Below are 20,234 nucleotides of genomic sequence, written 5' to 3'. Positions count from 1 at the left end.
TTCAGAATAGTAAATCTTTGTTTTCCTGTATATTTATCTTTATGACGTTGTGGCCGTCAATATTCTAGCTAGTAACTCTTCCAACTTCTAACTGAGAATCAATCTCCAGAACTAAGGTCGGCTAAGAGTGGTCATCTTTCAGGTGGCTTCTCAATACATGTACATAATTAACTGGGCCTCACCACCACTAACTTGCCGAACTTAAAAGGGTGATAATCATATTCAAACTTACCTCATCGGCTGAGCAAAACCTCCCCCTCAGTTCCATGGCCCTCGCAAACATATCTATAAATCCCAATCCGGATAAGAAAAGGGAGACCACAGAGTATTTAATTGACATATTGAATACACTAAGAACCTAAATTCTTCATGGCTGCTAATGGGTGACTTCAATGCTAACCCGTTAGAATGATCAAAAATGGCTTGATATTGAAGAGAAGTTATGGAAAATTCAGCCATTAAATGTAACTCTTCCAACTAGAAGCTCAAATCTCTGCATTACACTAACAACTGCCCTGAACATCCTAGGTTTGAGGTCACTGAATGGCAGGAGCACATGTGAGCAAGGTGCAGCTTACAATCACATGTTGCACCAAAGATTGGCAACACTTGAATATTTGTGGATAACGAGTTAGCATTTTCCCTGTGTCATAAATTGTAAAATTGACCATATCCTCATAAGTGATCATGCTATATTGTCCTGCTCTTTTCCTCTGAACACCGCCACTTTGCACAAAGAAATCATGCTGGGACATCAATCAGAGTGGACATTGTGAGAAGGCTCGTGTGTGTTGTAGACTCAAATGTTAGTATGATTGAGCAAATGCAAGAATACTGTCCCCGAGAAAAGAATTGCAACAATTAATTGAAGAATGGTCTGAATGTATTAATGGGCTATTAAAGATCCTTCCTCTCCCCTGTCAGGTCCTCAGGCACATTGATCTAATCCTCTTTGTCCTTCGGAAAATCATGATTTCTTACTGCTAAAAAGATACTTAAGCAGATGTAGAAGGGCAGTGTATAAGTATAGAGCAAACTTAGCCCTGAAAAGGAACTTAAAATTATACTTGTCCCATGTATGAATAAAAATAGCAGCTGCATGATGTGCAATGAAATGCCATTTTCCAAGCAATAAAATTAAAGGGTTCTAAACCATTTTGGCTCAGGGTTCACAATCTGACAGAGGGCCAGCAAAGAAGAAAATTATTTAACATTTCAGCATCTGGATGATTAGCATAAATTTCCTTACTGTATGTTGACTCTCTCATTCCGCTGCCTGTGCCAACTATTAACCAAGATACGACTAGAGCTCGTGCCCACTGCCGAACCTTTACAGAGGATATGGTTCCTATTACCTGGGCTGGCGCTCCATGCCCAAATGGTCTCCCATCTACCATTTGTAAGGCTGCAAAATCAGAAAGGGCAAGTTAGTTAACCCCTCTATTTAATCATTGTCTAACTGGGAATCAGGTACTGGAGAGTTGGTGGGGTTCCCTCCTAGTTCCAAATCATAAAAAGGGTTCCTTTAATAAGCCAGAACATTTCCGTCTCATTGCCCTATTAGATGTGAGGGGGAGTGCTTTTTGAAAAATCCTGAACAAAGATCTTGAGGAATGGGTAAATCACAAGAAAATTATTGCCGCCACATAACAGGCTTTCAATAGGGCAATGGGGTGGAGATCAATTTGTTTTATGTAAGGGCACTGGTAAACCAGTCGATTAAAAAGCGTGCAGTTTCCCTTTTTAGTGCTTTTATTTATTTATTTTGCCACTGCATTCGACAAAGTGGTTAGAGGTAGCTTTGGGTCAAACAATCAGCTTGGTGCATTCCTTTGCGTCTCTTTACTGATATCATGAGCCTTTACTCTAAGACCTGGGTGAAAGTGAGAGTATCTAATAAATGGTCCACATCAGCGATAATCTACACAAACAGGGGCCTGAAGCTGGGCTGCATTCTGGCCTTCTTACTTTTAAACCTGTACCAACTACAAAGATCACCTAAGCTCAGCTAAAGCTTTCCCTCTCTAAATTGTAGGCAGAAGACTTCACCTTCTGCAATACGTCGATGAAACTGTCTTTTTGGACCAAACAGCAATTGGGTTGCAAAGAACGCTGACTAGCCTTGCAGATTATTGCAAAGTCAATAAGCTTAGCATTAATTTAGCAAAAGCTAAGATTCTAGTTTTCAGAAAAAGGAAGATCAAGTGCAGGACAAGGGTCATCAATGGTCAGAAAGTTGAAAGAGCTTCGAACATCAAATATCTTGGAGCATGGCTAAATGACTGAGGTCTTTCATCTGCACAAATTGAAGCATTGGTAACTACACAAATGCTCTCATCTTTGCATTTCAGCACTTTCTTAAAAACCTATCGGGTCCAAATCTTGCATTTGCAAAGCTATCAAATGCATACTGATACGTACTCTCACATATGGCTCTTTTGTTTACAAAAATCGTGAATCAGGTTGGTTGGATCTTCTTGGGTGCCCTGTTACTGTACCTGAATATGCTCCAGACAACTCATTGAATAACATAGAAATGAAGAAAGTGCTAAGTGCAAATCAGCCAGGACTCATTAGCTTAACTTCATAAATATTCAGTTTACTACGAGCTAAAGTGAAAACTGTGCCTTATGCAAACTGATATGTTTCAGCAGATAAAACAGTTCTGGTCATGTATTCAACATTTACCATGATTCAACAGCAGAGTACAAAATTACAATAGCCAATATGGTTTTTGAATCCTAATTGTATGAACCACCGCCCAGTTCCCTGCCTACTAAATAAATTAAAAAAGACGGTGCCTTAGTGCCTTTGTGCAAAGAAGGATAATAGCAGTTTACTTCCCTGTAAACTAAAGTGCGAACTATGCCTAGTTCAAAAACATTATATTGTGGTTGTCCTGTCATAGATACCTATATTTGCGACATTTCTAACGCCCAGGAAGGACTAAACCATAATTCAGTGAATACAAAATACTTAAGTAAAAATAAGGCTCTGTGGACTCGGATAGAATGCTTGGATATTAATAGACGGCCTCCTTACCAAACATCCTAGCACAAAAAAGAAAATAATTGAAAATCCTTTGAATATAGTAACTCACATGACTGTACTAAATATCACAGTTCGTGAGATACACAATATTTCGGATGGTTCAACAATTCTGGCTATATCATGGGTTAACAGATATAACTTTTACGAACAACCGTACAATATAGCGCCAGGCCCCCACCCTAATACGTATCACCCACATTAAAGAGAGAGTGTGCCTTAATGCAAATTGTAGCAGCTTTTATCTATTCTAACAGGAGTGGAACGGAAGAGAAAGAACCTCCTTTCAAGTTTATAAACCACCCTAATATTTGTCACTCTGGACTGCTTCTAAGTTTAGCTGGATGTCACTTCTAGGGTACTATATAAAAGAAAAGTACCTTAGTGCAAATAATTAGACTAGCAGCTTGCTAACTTTCTAACTTGCTAACTTGCTAACTTTCTGAAGTACATTTTGCACCTCTTCTAGGTTGACACATAGATGTAATTGGCCCTTGAACAAAACTTTCAGTTTTGATTGCTGCACCACTGAAGCCTGAGCACCAGCTGCTTTAAATTGTCCAGTTAACCCTAGAAAGTCTCTCCGCCGGTGGGCCGCCGCAGTGGATATGTCTGAAAAGACCCAAATCTGTGTTTTATCAAGAAAGATTTCTTCTGAATTGCCTTGGTAAGGATACTCTCCTTAATGCGGTAGTCTGCAAAGTTCACAATAATCATGCAGGGATATTTTGAATTGGTAAGACGCTGAGCTGGGACCTGGTGGGACATCATGATAGTAAGATCTGCGGGAGCATTTTCAAGGTTGTATGTTTTAATCATAGTTTCCATAAACTGGAGAGTACTTTCATGACTCCCCATATTTTCAGCTTCTTTTCGAATCCCCATAAACCACAAATTTGATCTTTTTGCGTAGCTCTTCATCTCATCAGTTTTGTTCTGAGAGTCCCACAACTTTTTTTGATTGATGGCGATATACTTGTCCCAAGTTAGAGAGTGATCCTCAAGTTCAGATACCCTTTGCTCAACCTCTTGTATTCGCTCCTGTATATACTGCATAAGCTTGTCTATTTGGTATAATCTTTGATATTGTGCCACTGTTTCTTGAGCCTGAATTGCCTTGATATTCCAGATTTCTGCCAATATGGTTTCTGGTAGGGATTGAGATTGGCATGATATTAAATGGCTTGCATGAATTGAACTAGAGGCCTGCTTAGCAAAATAATTGAAGTGGTGCCCACATCTGTTTCTTTCTCTAGCCAAGTTAGAAGATGCATGCTCATCAGTTCCTGCAGGGATTGTTCAAGGACTGGTCTCAGTGAAGACATAGATGTAGTCAGGATTTGATATATCAAACAAATAGGGGACCAATCCTGAGTGGGTCTAGACTCTTTATCGCCTGACGACACAAATGCCAACCATGTAGGGGATTTGTATGGCTCAGTAGCTGCCTCAACACAAGGCTTTTGAGGTTGTACGTACAGTGGCTAATCCTTCAGCACCCAAGAAGAGAGTTAGGGGGTGATAGGGAGGATGGTGGGTACACCTCCCCATCAGGGTTGTTGGCAGGGGCCGGGGGTAGATGTATCACAAGCACAGAAAATGACTAGTAGCATATCTAAGATTTCTTTCTGTAAGGTTCAGTCAATTTGTTGTAGATCAGTAATAGTGAGAGAAAGCAATGGAGGCGGCTATTAAGACAAAGTCCTGGCAAACCTCATGATGCAAAAGGTTAGGATTGTCTTATGAAATGCCAATGAGATGCTAAACAAGCGTAAACATCGTGCTATGATGAACTGGTTGCACCTAGAAGTTATTTTTCTTCAGGAAACTCACTTTAAGGATAATTTTCCTAAGTCCTTCATTTCTAGAAGATATTCACATTCAATTTTTGCATCAGCTGGGCCTACCCTGAGAAGAGTAGTAATTTTATTGGCAAACACTATTGGTTGGCAAATACAGGATGTGATCAAAGACCCTGAAGGGCGCTGGTTGTGGGTCAAGGTGTCAGTCCTGGGCAACTCCTTTAAACTTGGTGAAGTATTATGGCCAGTATTATGGCCCTATCAGCGACAACACAGAGCCGTTAGTACAATTACACAATCTAGCAATGCCCGCTGAGAAGCCAATGATCTGTGGGGACAATTTCAACTTCATTCAAGATCAGATACCTCCAAGGGGCAAAAAAACAACTGAAGCCTTGTGCACTAAAAGCCCTTGTAGCATTATAAGACAATTTTTCACTGATTGAGCCATGTCGTATAGAATATTCACAATATATATTCAAAATACTTGCTTCTCACAAAAATTTAACTCAGCCTCACGTCTGGATTTCTTTCTCCTTACGCATTCAATTTAGTAGAGAGGAGCTAATATCCGGACCATTGCGTTCTCAGATTATTCTATAGTCTCGCTCCAATTTCAGTTGAGCGTCCATCAAAAAGATAGACTTAGATGGCAATTCAATAATTCTCTACTTTCTGACCTGATCTGGTTAGAAAATACTAGAAGTTCTATTAATGAGTTTGTTTTTATAGATCAACCGAGGTGCAGCCGTTGACTCAGTAGTGTGGGAGTCCTTCAAGACTGCCTTTCGTGGCCGTGTTGTACCTTATCAGACCTTTAGCAACAGAGAGTACAATACTCGAGTCTATTTGCTGCAGGCTGCGGTTGATGGTGTTGTCAATTCCACCATGACTACCGGAAATATGCAGATGAGAAAAGAACAGCTTGCCAGAGCCATGCAGGATCTGTGAGATATATAGTCATAGAGAGCGCCAACAAAAAACTTATGAGGAAAGTGAACATATTGGCAAATTCTTGTATGGTTGACAAAACTTAGAAAGATTAGGCAGGCAATAGATATGATTGTGAACCTGGATACTCACCTTACAGTTGAAGAAAGCAGTGAGATCACTATCGAAATGTGTGTTTAAAAACCTAGATTGTTCCAAGATCCAGATTAGAGTAGTGTTTCAATACCCTTACATTACCGCAAGTTGTTAGGTAACAAAGCGAGGCCGTCCTGGAGAAAATGCAGACTGCAGAGGTAGCGTGTGCACTTACAAATAAGCCTTATGGCCAAGCCTGCAATAACAACATATCCCCAGAGAAATTTTAAAACAAATTTGCCAAGGAACTGCTTCACTTTTTAGTTAGTTTGTTTAATCAGTTTACGGAGGGAAGGGCTGTCCCCAAATCTTTCAAAGAATCAATAATTGTTCATTTTAATAAAAAAGATAAAAGTGTAACCGATGTCAATTCATATAGACTAATAAGTCTTCTGAATTCAGATTATAAATTATTTACAAAAATCTAGACTACGCATGTCATTCCACTGGCTAAAAATTCGATCCATAAGGACCAGAGTGGCTTTTTAACAGGTCTGCAAATATCTGTGAACACTAGTATTTTAATTCAACAATTGACTATTTTTCATGTAATGCGGAGAAGGCAGCCATCTTGATGATGGATGCAGAAAGAGCCTTTGGTTTGGTCAATTGGGGCGCATTGTTTTTTATTCGTATGAAATTCGGTTTTCCCAAACTATTCTTGACCATGCCTAAAAATCTTTTTCAGGATGCAAAGGCCAAAGTGAGTATTAACTCAAACGAAGCAGGCGTGGTGAAAATCAGTAGGGGTACAGGTCAGGGTTGCCCTATGTCCCGAGTACTGTTTACCTTTTTTATTGAGCAATTAATAATAAGAATAGACAATGATGAATCAATAGCCCCACCACTAGCTGGTTTATCTAAGATCAAACTTTTCGCTGACAACATCATACTTTACTTAAAAGTCGATAAGGAAAATATGAAAAGGATGAGAAATATGTTCATGGAATATACAGGAATGGGAGGGTATAAGGTAAACCAAGTAAACAGAAATGTTACTGTTTAATTCATCTCTTTTCGATCTCCCTCGAGATCTTCAGCGACATTATGCACCTCACAATTACTCACGATTGTTTGACTTGGACTATAAAACAACTTTTTTAAAGATAAAAAGGATTTTTGGATAGATGGAACTCTCTTTCTATCTTTCATATTTGCATCAGTTACACGCCAGCACTGACTTTCTTTTTTCTGTCCAAAAGTACTATGCTTGATCATATTGATGGGTTCTTTTTATCTGAATTAGCTGGTGACTGCTGTTGTGATATATTTTATCATATTTATATTTTGTCTTTCTCTTAATGAATGATTTTGATTAATTGTGAAAAGAAACAATAACATCTAAATCTAAGTATTCCACAACTCTTCTCTGCATGCTTGGAAAACTGATGGAAATCATCAGGGTTTCCCAGGGCTGGGTATCAAAAAGATCACGCTCTGGGCGCACAGGTATCGCAAGGGAATACCTGGGGATCAAAAAGATCGCGGTCTTTAACCCTGAGACTTCCTTGCATACTTCAGGTGAAATCCCAGTGTCTGCCGGGAGATGAAACTGCAGTCCCATTCCACCTCCTTCCGGCCTCACCATTGGCCATGCTGGAATCAGGCAATGACTACCACCATCCTATCCCTGCATGGTAGAATTTTGCAGCTGGCAGAGGTTTCAGCCATTCATTTGACACCATCACCATCTCCACCCCATCTTGAAGTAGGGTCTGGAGTGCGACATTTACAGTTCCCTTAAAAAAGTTCTTTTGGTGGGAATTACAATCCAAAACCTAACAAACACTGAAATTTACTGGTGACGCTTTGCGATGCAACCATATTGTCAGCTCATGTGCTGCCAAAGATGGGATTGAAGGGACTGGCAACAATAGCATTATAAGACAACAAGGATTTGTGTTGTCGCTCTACCCCGTTCAATTTTGCCTTTCAATAATGTGAGCCCAGTCGATTGCAAGTGATACGAGCACAGGTCTCATTCACAAAGAGGAAGGAGCTCCTGATCAGGTTAGGGCAGCAACAATAATTTACCATCATATTCCACTTCATCGATCCATAGTCTTCATGCTCACCATTCCAACCTCCATGACCACCTCACTTGCAGGCACACTGCGGATGCGTATGAAATGTTTCTCCTTTGCCTCCTCAATAATAAATGTTCATTAAAAAACCTTTCAGTGTGACATGTTGCATATATTGGTGCTAGATTAGTAATTTAAGAGCTGCAAACTGCCTGCAAATATTTTTAGAAGGTTAGCCTTTAATGTTTTCTGTACCTTTCTAGTAGACCTGTAATCTCATCACACCTGCATTATTATGTTTTCATTTCAGGGCATTTCTGCAACGCCTGTAACTGACAATTTCCTGGAATGGATTGCCAAGGTGCAGGGTCTTAAGGATTCACTCTGGGAAGGTGTGTACTAAAGGAACAGGAAATTCTCGTGTGCAGGATGTGGAGACATGGTCCTTTATAACGAAAATGACCTGTGTGTTTCCATAATTGATGAATTATTATTTAGGTCTGACCAAACGGTGCAGAGCACAAAAAATATCATATGGATGTTCTCTGAAATGACTACTGGTACTGGCAGAAGTACTGTGTTGTTTGCGGTGGAAACCAAGAACCAATACCGTGTAGGGAGGCGAAAAATACCTTCGCCTGTACTGAAGGAGAAGCATACTCTATGCCAGTATTTGCAGAATGGCTGAAAAACGATTAAAAAAACCCAAATTCCTCCGCCATTGTCTCATGAGAAGAAGCTGGGTAACAGCAGTCCTAGCTTAGGAGTGTCGCTCCATTGACGTTCTCCCTCTCCCTCCACTGGCCGGTGGGCTGTGGCTTTTGCGGTGCTCATGAATCTGCTAATCTGGGCTCTCAGGGTCGGACAGGGGTGGCTCCTGAGCTAAGGTGGAGGAGCGTCGCCCCACTGCTATTTGAGCAGGAAAAATAAAATGGTAATAACGTAGTTATTATCATTTTATGTGTTGCAGTTTCGGGCTGGGTCAGGGCAGGGCAGGGCTGGAGGCACAGGGGTAGGAGTGGTTTGCACACTCCAAAACGCATGACTGCTTGGCCAGCCATCTTCGCCCGGCCAAACAGTCATGCACACTTTGCATGTTCCCCACCAGGCTGCTTTACACATCCTAGTGGGAAACATGTCCAGGCCTCTAGTCCCATCTGAGCGCCGATCTACAGTGCTCAGACCAGTCACAGTGCTGCATTGCAGCGTTATGATTGGCTATGGGGAGGTGTGTGCTTCCTGGTTCCAGTACTCTCCGGAGAGAGGAGAGACGCAGACAGATCAAGAGGTAAGTGGAATTTTTTTTAATGTTTATTTTGCCCCCCCGCCGCTCCCTACCACCACCCCCCTCACACCCGCCTCTCCACCCTCATTCCCTGCCAGCCGCTACTGGAGTCGGACTGGCCTCCTTAGCAATCAGGCAGTGCCGGATGGGCTGGTCTGTGGGCCTGTTTTATTTCCTCGCGGGCCGGTTTTTACTGTTGATTTCCCTGATATTACCATAAACATTGCCTGCAGCAAGCACACATGCATGCCGTCTCCCATTCATTGCAAATCATCCATCAAGCTAGGGTTGAAACATGGCCGGGTTCTACCTGCTTCACTACTATTCCTGTACAAAAACATGCAAAATCACCATAAACCAGTATTTTTAACCTTTGTCTTTAAATACGTCAAACAGCAAATGTAAATAGAAAGCTATGCAAAATGAGTTCTAGAGCTGCGTTAAAGATCCCTTACTAACAATTAAAGTAAACAAAGACAGAAAAGTAATGTTACAAATGAATACATATCATTTTGTGTACAGTCCTATTTAGTATCGCAGCGAGGCTTTTGCAGATACTTGAAACAACAACAAATGGCCTGTATTTATCTCTTGGAAAGGTGGCCACCGTACACAACGTGTCTTCACAAGTTCAATTTAATGCAAACGAGGGCCACTTTTTAGCTATCTGGTTTGCTAATGGGGGCCACTATTGCCCGTGTCTATTTTTTGACCCTGTCCGACCCTGTGTGTGCTGGACAGCTGAGAGCATCCTAGTGGATAGCACGCCTTTCTCTATCAATCCAGCTAGTGAGGCAAGCGTGTATGCTCATCTGTCAACTGCAATCATTGGATCGGGGCGTAGCTTGGTATGTAAGATTGGGGGGAGGGAGCTTCGGGTTTTCCAACAATCAGGCTAGCATTTAATGCTAAAATACATTATAACACTAACAGGGCGCATGAGAGGGGCTTAAGGGGCAGTGAAAAGGGAGAGGAATGCGCATTGGTTGGGGTACTAAGTTAGGAAAAATACAATATTTTGTAACCTAACTTATTTTTCGAAGACTTTTAAAAAAGACAGAGGGTTTTTGTCTCTTAGCATGTAAACGTTTTTGGTGAAATCCGACAGACTCCTCCCCATACTCTTCCCATACCCGACTTGCAGCACCTGTATCCAAATATTTACCAGAAAATACATTTCTTAGTAGGGTGTAACACCCCAAACACCCCCCCTGAAGCTACGCCCCTTCATTGGATACACGGACAGCTGCATTTTTTTCAGACTGTGAGACGGCACCAACATGGAGGAATCTGGCACGGTTCCGTGAACAGCACCAGCGGTCCTTGGGGCAGCACCAGCAGCCTGTGCTGCACTACTGAGCTAGTTTGCTTTCTTTGAAGATGTGCTGAGGCATTGTAAGAGCGCGTCGCAGCCTCAGAGTAAACAACCTTACTCTTACAATCATTTCCTGTGCTAGGGACACTCCCATTCCTCCCTTTGTTTCCACCCCTTCACACAATTAGCTTTTCCAATTGGCGTGGCAGTAAGGGATGCAGGGAGACTTTAGTGTGGGACCATGGCAACCTTAAAGAGGCTGATGGAAATGCATTTCTTTCCATGTCCATCAGCGTCTTCATGGTCGTCTTTGTCCCTGTGTCATGGGTGCAGCAGAGGACTGAGGTTCACCAGAGCAGTGCAGCAGGCGGTGTGTCCGCGTATGTGATACCTCACTAGGGTTGCCATCTTTTTTTGTAATAATTGTTTTTTATTAACATATTCAAATTACAAACCGGATATGTTTCAGCTCTCATTGTAATACGTCATACTGTAATGAAATAGGCAAGTATCTATGTCACATTATGTAGGTGCTGCACACATAGATGAACTGAGTGCAGGATAACAGGGTCCAATACCTGCAAAGTATATCAGTTCTTCGGTTCAGTCGACAGTAGTACTGCACAAAGCAACATCTGAATTAGAACACATAAAGAATTACTATTTATTTAGAAATCTGTTTATTAATTTTTGCAATTAGCATCATACAGTACATCTCATATTGGCAGAGAGCATAGTTAAATCCATGGTATGGTAAAGGCTCAGGACACATCGCATATAATCTGAACATGTTATACCAAATGAGTGGCTTGTAGCATTGCCCAAAGTTGCAACCTGTGAGGCTATGAGTGTATCTATCACCACGCGTGGTTTTGCGATCTTAGCACTTGTGGAGATCATCATACCGCCGTCTCTGTCGCGAAATGTGTACGTTTCCCAGTGCACCCCCAAACAGATATTCAAACAGTGCTAAACTCCCCGTTCTGCAACTGGGTAGCTGTCCCTTCCACAGCGTAGCAACTAAAATAACATCTAACAGCAGCTCTCAGTTTTTATTCCAGATGCCCCTCCCTCCATACCCCTCTCCCGTTGGGTTCCTTCCCCCGGCCCCCGCCTCCAGGAGTACCTGGTTTACTATTATCCAAGCCGCGGCATGCACTGTCATCGGTGTCAAAGTAGTTCTACCCAGCGTCGTGACACCCCGTCAGGCCAGACAACCCCCTAGCGTCTAGCGTAGCTCCCGCAACTCACCACTGTCCCCTGCCAGGGTCACCCCCTCCGATTGTAGCAGGATCTAAAGCATCTCCCCCCATTGGGATGCAATTGGCGTCACCCTGATGCCCAGTGTTTCCTCCTGCCGTAGTGCCACTTCCTCCGCCTTTGCCCAAACCAGAAAAGAGCCACGCCATGCCCGCACATGCGGCGCAGCGTCTGCCTTCCAGCCCTTAGTGATAAGTCGCTTCGCCACTATGATCCCCAGATCTATAAAACAAGAGGCAACCTTAGCCGGGGGTGGCCTATGAAAGAGGTGCAACAAGTAAGTAGTCCACTCAGAGGGAAGCTCCCGCCCCGTGCACCTGCGGAGCACCCCGTGTATTGTCTGCCAGTATGTATTTAGTTCCGGGCAACCCCACAGCATGTGAAGCAGGTCAGCATCAACCTCCGTACAACGGGGGCAGCATGCATCCACGCGATGGAAATATCTATTAATGGCAGCCGGCGTAAGGTAGGCCCTATGCAGGACGAAGAACTGTATTTGGCGGAATCTCATATTTCTGGGCACCCTCCTCGGCCCCTGTAGCGCCCTCTCCCATTCTTTATCCGCCATAGGGCGGGCAAGGTCCACCTCCCATTTCTCGCGCAATGCCCCTAGGCTCGGCGCCGCATACGCTCGCAATGCCGCGGCGAACCATTTAATCAGGTGCCCCCCTCGGCCCATGACATGTCGATATTGCACCAATAAGTGCTGTTCCGGCTCCTCCCGTAAGTCTCCCCAGTGACCTGCCAGCGTCTCTATCAGTGCCCGATGGCGGAGGAACTGGCCCTGCGCCAGCCCCGTCTCCTCCGCAAGGGTCGCGAATGGCAGAAGGCCGCCCTCATGGTATAGGTCCTCCAAAGTGTGGATTTCAGCCGCATGCCAGTCCCTCAACTCCGCAGCCCCAAGCGTGCTCTTCCCACAAGGGGAGCCCTCCAAGGGTATAGCCGGGGCGTAAGGGAGCCTGGTACTGGTAAGTCGGAGACTTCTACGGTAGCATTTACACACCACCACTAATAGCAGTGGCTTGGGCCGCAGAGCACCCGTCGTCGGATGAAAGATCCGAAGGAGCTCAGCCGGCGTCAGCGGAGGGCTCCCCGCCGTCGCAGTGTCCTCACGACATCTGTCCGCCAGCCACCGGGCCACCCATTGCAACTGTGCTGCCAAGTAGTAATGTTCGAGACATGGCATCGCGAGCCCGCCCTAGCCTACGGGGAGACACAGCTTGGGCAGCGCGACCCTGTGGCGCGCCGCTCCCCATACAAAGTCTCGGAGGGAGCGCGTGAAGTTCGTGAAGAAGGACGCCAGTATGTACAACGGTAGATTGGCAAAGTAGTACAACATATGAGGCAGTACTACCATTTTGACTAGCGCTATTCGGCCGGTGACCGAGAGGGCAAGTGTGCCCCAGAATGGCATCTGAGTCCGGATCACCGTCACGGCTCGTCCCAGGTTACCCTCCACCAAATCCGCCGGCCGGCGATAGATCTGGACACCTAAATAGCGAAAGGTGTCCGGCTGCCACTGTACCCGTACCCCGCCGAGGTGGTAATCAGGGTCTCGAGCGTCATCTCTGAATGCATATAGACAGGATTTGGCTGCATTCACTTGGAGTCCCGAGAGCTGTTCGAAGGTGGACAGGATATGTTCCAGCCCCGCAGGGATAGAAGACACGTCCCTAACAAATACTAGGAGGTCATCCGCATAAAGGGACACCTGGTGTGTCGCATCTCCCAGCGGGATGCCATCTGCCAAGTCCCTACGGAGCGTCGCCGAACACATAAAGAATTACTATGACATATTTTGGGCCAGTCAATGGTAACAGTTACCAGACAACAGTTCCTGGTATAAACAACCTCCCTTATAACTTCCATGTAGTGGTAGAGCACTGTTAGGGTGTAGTTCTGTGTACTGTACTGAGCCAAGTTATCGTAAATCCTCAAAGCGTGTTTATCTCTTAGGTTCAAGGGAACAGGCGGTCTTTCTGAATCCAGCATCAACTCTCCCCCACACAATTGGTCAGAGGTGGTATGCTCCTGAATAAGGTGCTCCAGCAGTACCTGCGCCATTGCGTTCCAAGCCAGCAAGGCATCAGGTGCTTTCTCATCTCTTCTGGTCCTCCTCCGGTGTGCCTCTTCTGCCCCCGCCCCCGCCCATTCTATCAAGTGTTTCTCCCCCGCATCTTTTGTCGTTGTTGTGAGCTCAGGCAGTGAATCGCTATGCCTCCTTTCCCCACCTTGAGGCCTAGTACTGTAAAGCGCCTGCTCAGGAGCCATAGGGATGCCACCTTTCCCAAAGATAAATACCAGCCATTTGTTCATATTTTAAATTTCTGCAAAGTCCACACATCATACTAAAATAGAACTGTAAATAAAAACCTCAGTTCTCATTTTTAACATGGCCCTTCTGTCTTAATTTACTTTAATTGCCAATCAGGTCTCATTTAGGCAGCACTAGAACACATTTTGAAGTGCTTTTTTTGGGTAACAGCCACTACAACGCGGGCATCACTTTGCGATGCCATTAAAATGCGGTCGGTATAACGACCACGTTGTTACCACGCAATACGATTACTACGCAAGTCATTACATCGACTTGCAGTAGATGGCTTGCTAACATTAGAAATAGTATAGTTTACTATTCCAACACCTTCCCTACTGTTACGTAGGCTGGAGTTGTAATAGTAAATTATACATTTCTAATGTCAGCGTGCCATCTACTGCAAGTCGATGTAATGACTTGCGTAGTAATGGCTTTGCGTGGTAAAGACCGTGTTGTAATGGCACGCGTTGTGATGACTCACGTTGTAATGAGTCATATTCGCTTTTTTGTTGTAATTAATGATTTAAGTATCTTATGATAAGGGGAAAAATACCTACTAAAATAGTGGTGATGCCAGTGAAAATAAAAGCCAGGTGGCAACCCTTTGTAACCTCGCTCATTGTGTGCATGCATACATGCCAACATTTTCAAACTCGAGAGTGGGAGATTTTGAAAACATATCGGAGGAATGTATTTTCCCTATTGGCTTATAATGCAATATGCAGTTTTACGTCTGACACACTAAAATAGAGCTATATTTGGCTTAAAAATGGGGAGTCTCCTGCCTGAATCGGGTCCATGTTTTTTGTGCTGGGCCCCAGAAGCAGCAGAGTTGGGGAATATGCTGAAGGGAAGTGCCCATCCAGGTGCCGGGGCAGGGTTTCGGAATGCCCTGCATGGATCTTTCAATGCCCAGCATTTTTCAGGGAATAATAACAGCAGGATAACTTTGGTGGTTAATGCAAGTGATGGAGAGATCAGTGATTTGTCTTGTCATGGTTTTGGATCATCATAAAATAACATAAAGGGTTAATGTTTCTGCTGCAAATCACTACGTGTAACCTGTAGATCACACAGTTGTAATATATGTACATAGCTCCGTGATTGACTGCTTGTGTCACACAGATTCTTTTTTTACTTGCAATTCATAATTTACAATGTTTCTAATCTAGCACAGAGAGCAATGAACCTGCATCAAAGAGCTGCCTGCAAGCTGCACTGCATAGGTTTAGAACCTTATTGTTTTTTTTTTAAACATTTTGTTATTCTACGGTTGCTGAAAAGGGTTCCTTTTAGTAGTAACACATTTTTATCATTATAGACCACTCCAGCCACTGTTACATTTTAAATCTTGAGTTTGCGGGCAGGTTTACTTTGCGCTGCGTTTGCGACTCAAAAGAAATGCAAACCTGGCGCAAAATGTTTTCAAAATGTACTTTCTGACGCAAATCCTAATTTGCAATGGAAAGAGAGCTATGCTCTACTTTGCATCACGTGGGTATACCGTAGGTTGCACTTAGGCATTCACATGCAATGGCAAATGGATTTATGACGCCCCATTCACCAACAATAATAGAAAGGAATTTGCATAAAATAAATATGCCTCTTCAAGACGGGTATAACAGTGGGAAAATTTTGTACTAGAAGGATACCCTACCAGTACAAAGCCTATGCTTGCCATGACACAAACACCCTTTCGCTATGATGTAAGGGTGTGTTTGTTTGGTGCAAGACAGCCTAATGTACTCCAGCACTGGGGGGGGGGGGGTGAAGAGAGCAACAACGTCATATTTTAGTAGGTATGGTGGTGGTATGCTCTCTTCCTTTCACACAATGCAGAGCACAAACTTTGATTACTGCACAGTATTGCATTAAAACTTAGTAAATATGTGCTTCGTTTTTAAAGACTAAGCACTCATAATTTATAATGCCTACTCGGATGGATAACATGTGGCACCTACACCTTGTAGCCCTCATTGTCATATGTAACATTTCCTATGCATTAATTTACACACATATATGATTTATTGTCTACATTAGGTGTAAGTGATGTAAAGCGCTCTGACACCGAACATTGGCATGATTAGCTCTATTGAAAAAATCAAAATAAGTGTGAGACGGGCTAAGGAGAAATGAGAGGCAGGGCTGCAGGGTGGTAGTGAGCGAATGCGTGGAGAAGGAGGCTATTGGTGGGTGGGGTGTAATAAACATTGTTGCACCGGGCACACCACCAATAAAGTCGGGCCTGAGGACAGGAACAGTGAGTGTAATTTGCACAAAGTGTGATAGTCTGGTAAATGAGCACCATGACACCAAGCACAGTGCTTATACCTAGGCCTGAAACGTTCCCACCATTCTGGTGAATAATGAAGGAAGCAACTGTCCAAGGCCACACAATTTTGCCAAAGGGGGAAGGATTAAATACTGTGCCTCCTTCTTTCCAACTTCCCACTTAGCTATAGCTGTTGTGGGGAGGATTCTGCTGGTAAGGCCAAGGTTATGCCCTTCCGGGGAAATGCCACTATGCTGTGGCCTCTGTGCAGATTTTCAATGCAGTCTTTATTACAGAATATTTAAGTTGAGTTTCACGTCTTGGACATACTTTATATAAATATGCTCCACTCATAAGCAAGACACTGCCATGGGCCTGATTGGTTCAGTGAGAAAGGTTTTGTTAGATGCCATGGGTTTGATCTGTTCATTGTGAAACTTTATGACAAAAGCAATAGGCCTGGTATACTTATTGTAAACAACACTTGTCAAAGTGAACCTGCCTTTAAGTGCGGTTTATGATTAAATTGTGTTAACAGTTAGAGCCTTTGGGCAAGTACTTATTTCCATGTAATTTTACAATAAATTTTACAGATTACGTTAGTAGGAAAGTGTTTTGATATTAGTAACGCCTCAAATCCCTGAAGGTAGACGATTTGCAATGATCTAAGACGGAAAGAATTTGAAAAACATGCAAAAAACCTAAAGGGTTAACTTTAAAAAATGCGGAAATTTGTATTGCTTGCTGCTTGTAGTTTTACTTGTAGTGCTACAAACCTATAAACTTGAAAAGGTTTTGCACACAGGCCTGCCGTTCCGACTTTAGCCTTGGTGCTGCACCTGTTCAAAATGTTGAGGGCCCCCAGTGGTTCCTTGCGATGTGGGGTCAGCAGTCTGCTGCTTCGCAAAGAATAATTCTGTTCAGACACAGAATGGCTCCAGTCATTATTGGTTGAAGAGACCCTGAAGTACCACCGTGCAAACTAGGCTTCTGCCTCAGGTGACCCAGAACTCCTGACAAACCCTCCTCTTTACCCCGAGAGTTCCCATCAATATTTCATTTTTTCTTTCTTGCTTTTTTGTTGTTGAATTCTTTAGAACCTTTGGGCCTGAAAGTGTGAAAGAAAGTTCGAAAAAATATCACACAAGTGAAGTCACTCCCAAAACGTCACAGACTGCTGCGTCGGATTACTGCAGTGCAGACTTTTGGAATGCTATCAAACAATGTTTGAAGGGTGTTACCACGAGTCATGCACTTCGGCCTCCTCGTTCTCTATTTTGTTGCTGTGTTTCTGTGTCCGGGAGCAGTGACCCTCAAGGACTTTGCCCCATCCTCTACAAGCAGCCTCTTTTGTTACTGTTTTAGGGGTCTCCCTATGGTGTGTCAATCCTCTCTCCTTTACAGTACTTGAAATGGAGAAATAGAAGTTCAGGAACTAAATACCAGAGTACCTGCTTGCTTCTGAGAAGTATCCTTGACAAACAAGAGAAACCCAAATGTCCATGTGAACCTGGGTAATCAATCTGCATACGAAACACAATGGCTCACACAGAACTCATTTATAACAAAAAATACTGGATATGAATGGTAAAACTACTGAAATTCATGCAGTAATAGCAATCCAGATAGTTATCTTTGCACTGTAGGTTCCAGTGTCAACAGCATATTTATTTGTTGTGATTGAACATTTCTGCGATGAACACATATAAAACAGATTGTGCAGAGTGACCTAAATGTTGGTGAGCAATCAACTGCATAGTTCTATTCCATTGCAGCAGGACCGTCATTTCCTGTTTATCACTATAAATGACAGGCAGGTTGTTTGCATTAAGTGTCAACGTCATTTCCACCCTCTCTGGGGATATAAGGACCTCTTCAGAACTTAGGGTGGCTCTGTGACCCGAAAGAATGTAGAGTTCAAAATAAGGGCAAGGAACCTACTGGAGCGCTGTGGCAGCATAGTGGATAAAATAAGACAAAATACATACTGCTGTCCAGAAATGAATCCATGCACATGCTACAATTGATATCATTGTGTAAGCACACCGTATCAGTAGTCACAGGTTAGAGAACTTACCGGGATCGGGTGAATAAAAAACACATGCGAGAGTATTTATACCCATATCATCATGAAAAAGGTTCCTCAATAAGGAAAAGGGCTATCTTACCCTTGGGAGGAGCACTCAGGCTCTGGGGCCACAATGGGAATGAGTGGGGCCGCAGTAAACCTCACAGAACACCCTACAATGGGAGGTGGCGACCAGGCGGCATTGATACACCATCACAGCCCTGTGTGTTCCCTCATGAACAAGGTGGAATATACGTGTGCGAGCCCTCTCTCCATAGCCCGGGAGAATTAAGTGTTTGCCAGAGCCTGACCTTTGGAGAGTCGCTGTGACTCTGTTAATCCTACTGTACGTTTAAGGGTTTATTTGTTGTTTTAGCAAAGTGATAACAAACTGTTTAATTCTGTACACTTTATATAACATATCAACCAAAATAAGAAGTCAAAAACCCAAACACATTTCTTTATTTATATACTATAACAACTTTGCGTATGTTCCAATAACCAAACCATAATGATTTAGGAACTATCCACTGTTATGCTGTAATAGATGACTCCAGCGGAGTAGCTAGACCTGTGTTAGGCTCCCCCGTGGCGACCTCATGCAAGAGCAGGGGGGAGCGCTGCTGATACCTGCATTTGCCACCCCGAAACGGCCGCAGGTAAGAGCAAGTAGGGAAGCCGCCACCCCTAAAACGCGTGCCACCCGGGGTGGACCAACATCCCTCCACCCCCAGCTATGCCACTGGAAGACTGTCGCCTTTCTTCCAAAATAACCAAAACATATACCAGGTGGCAATGATAGGTTAATATAGTTTGGAAAAACACTGACAGGACACCTGTTTTGCGCCCCTCTTTTGTTTAAAAAGATTTTGAAAAGAGGGACGTAAATGTTCTCTTATGAAAGCATGGGAAAATGTCTGCTACCCTCTTTAGTGTAAGCTTATGTTCAAAATTGTTATGCTGTTATGTTGATCCAGCATTATCCAAGTATGAACATAAGTAACCGGGTTAAAGCCATTTCCTAATGTTTAGATTTATGTAGCTTATACAGTATGAATACACATCTTCCAAGAAACTATCAATTGCGTGGCTTAGCGGATGAAAACATTATACATATATTAATGTTTTATGAAACACTTGAAAATCCTTGAAGAAATCTCTTAAATCAGATCCCCCTACCGTGCACATAAAGACAGCTGTGGCCACATTCGATTTATGTTTGAGTTGAATGTATTGGCTATGTGAACACATGGGGACTTTTATAACTATGCTCTCTGTTATTGCAATAAACTATTGACATTAGCTCTTGTTTCATGGCAGTGTTACTAAGGCTATCTTATGTACAGAATTATGAGAACCAGTGAACCGTGTGTTATGTTTGGGCGCATTTGTGTTGGCAATAGGGACACCATTTCTTAAGATAAATGCATTTTGTGGTGAAAGTGGTGTACAGTATGAAATCTAAAGTATTGTAAGCTGTCAGCTGACAATACAGCATTGCAGTATGGATATTGACTGCAAGACCCAAATGAAAATAAACTTAAGATGGATTGCTCACTTACAGTTTGCATATTAAAATAATATTACATTATTCCTTTTAACTGTTCACTTTCTTGTACTTGCTTAGATAATTTGGATATCTTTTGTTTTCTTACTGAGTCATTGATACTTTTTTCTGGCCAATGTGTACTTTTTGAAAAAAGTATACAAAGTGGACACAACGGTGATAGCATTATTATCATCATTTTTTGTTCAGT

General features: G+C 43.1%; 1 protein-coding gene across 5 annotated transcripts in view; it reads left to right on the top strand.

Moving 5' to 3' along the window:
• UBE2U (ubiquitin conjugating enzyme E2 U) overlaps window positions 1–20,234 on the top strand; it is a 376,214-nt gene that overhangs the window by 118,770 nt on the left and 237,210 nt on the right. For 4 of the 5 annotated variants that reach the window (XM_085602383.1, XM_085602382.1, XM_085602384.1 and 1 more), the window contains exon 3: window positions 8,271–8,352. In XM_085602383.1, the coding sequence (XP_085458509.1) occupies window positions 8,271–8,352 (82 nt within the window). Of the gene's footprint in view, window positions 1–3,517; window positions 3,716–8,270; window positions 8,353–20,234 lie in introns of all 5 variants that reach the window. The other variant, XM_085602386.1, reaches the window with a different exon arrangement.

This window comes from Triturus cristatus, chromosome 4_2 (assembly GCF_964204655.1).
Source record: "Triturus cristatus chromosome 4_2, aTriCri1.1, whole genome shotgun sequence".
In the NCBI taxonomy this organism is placed as follows: domain Eukaryota; kingdom Metazoa; phylum Chordata; class Amphibia; order Caudata; family Salamandridae; genus Triturus; species Triturus cristatus.
This window is presented reverse-complemented; position numbering and strand designations above follow the sequence as displayed.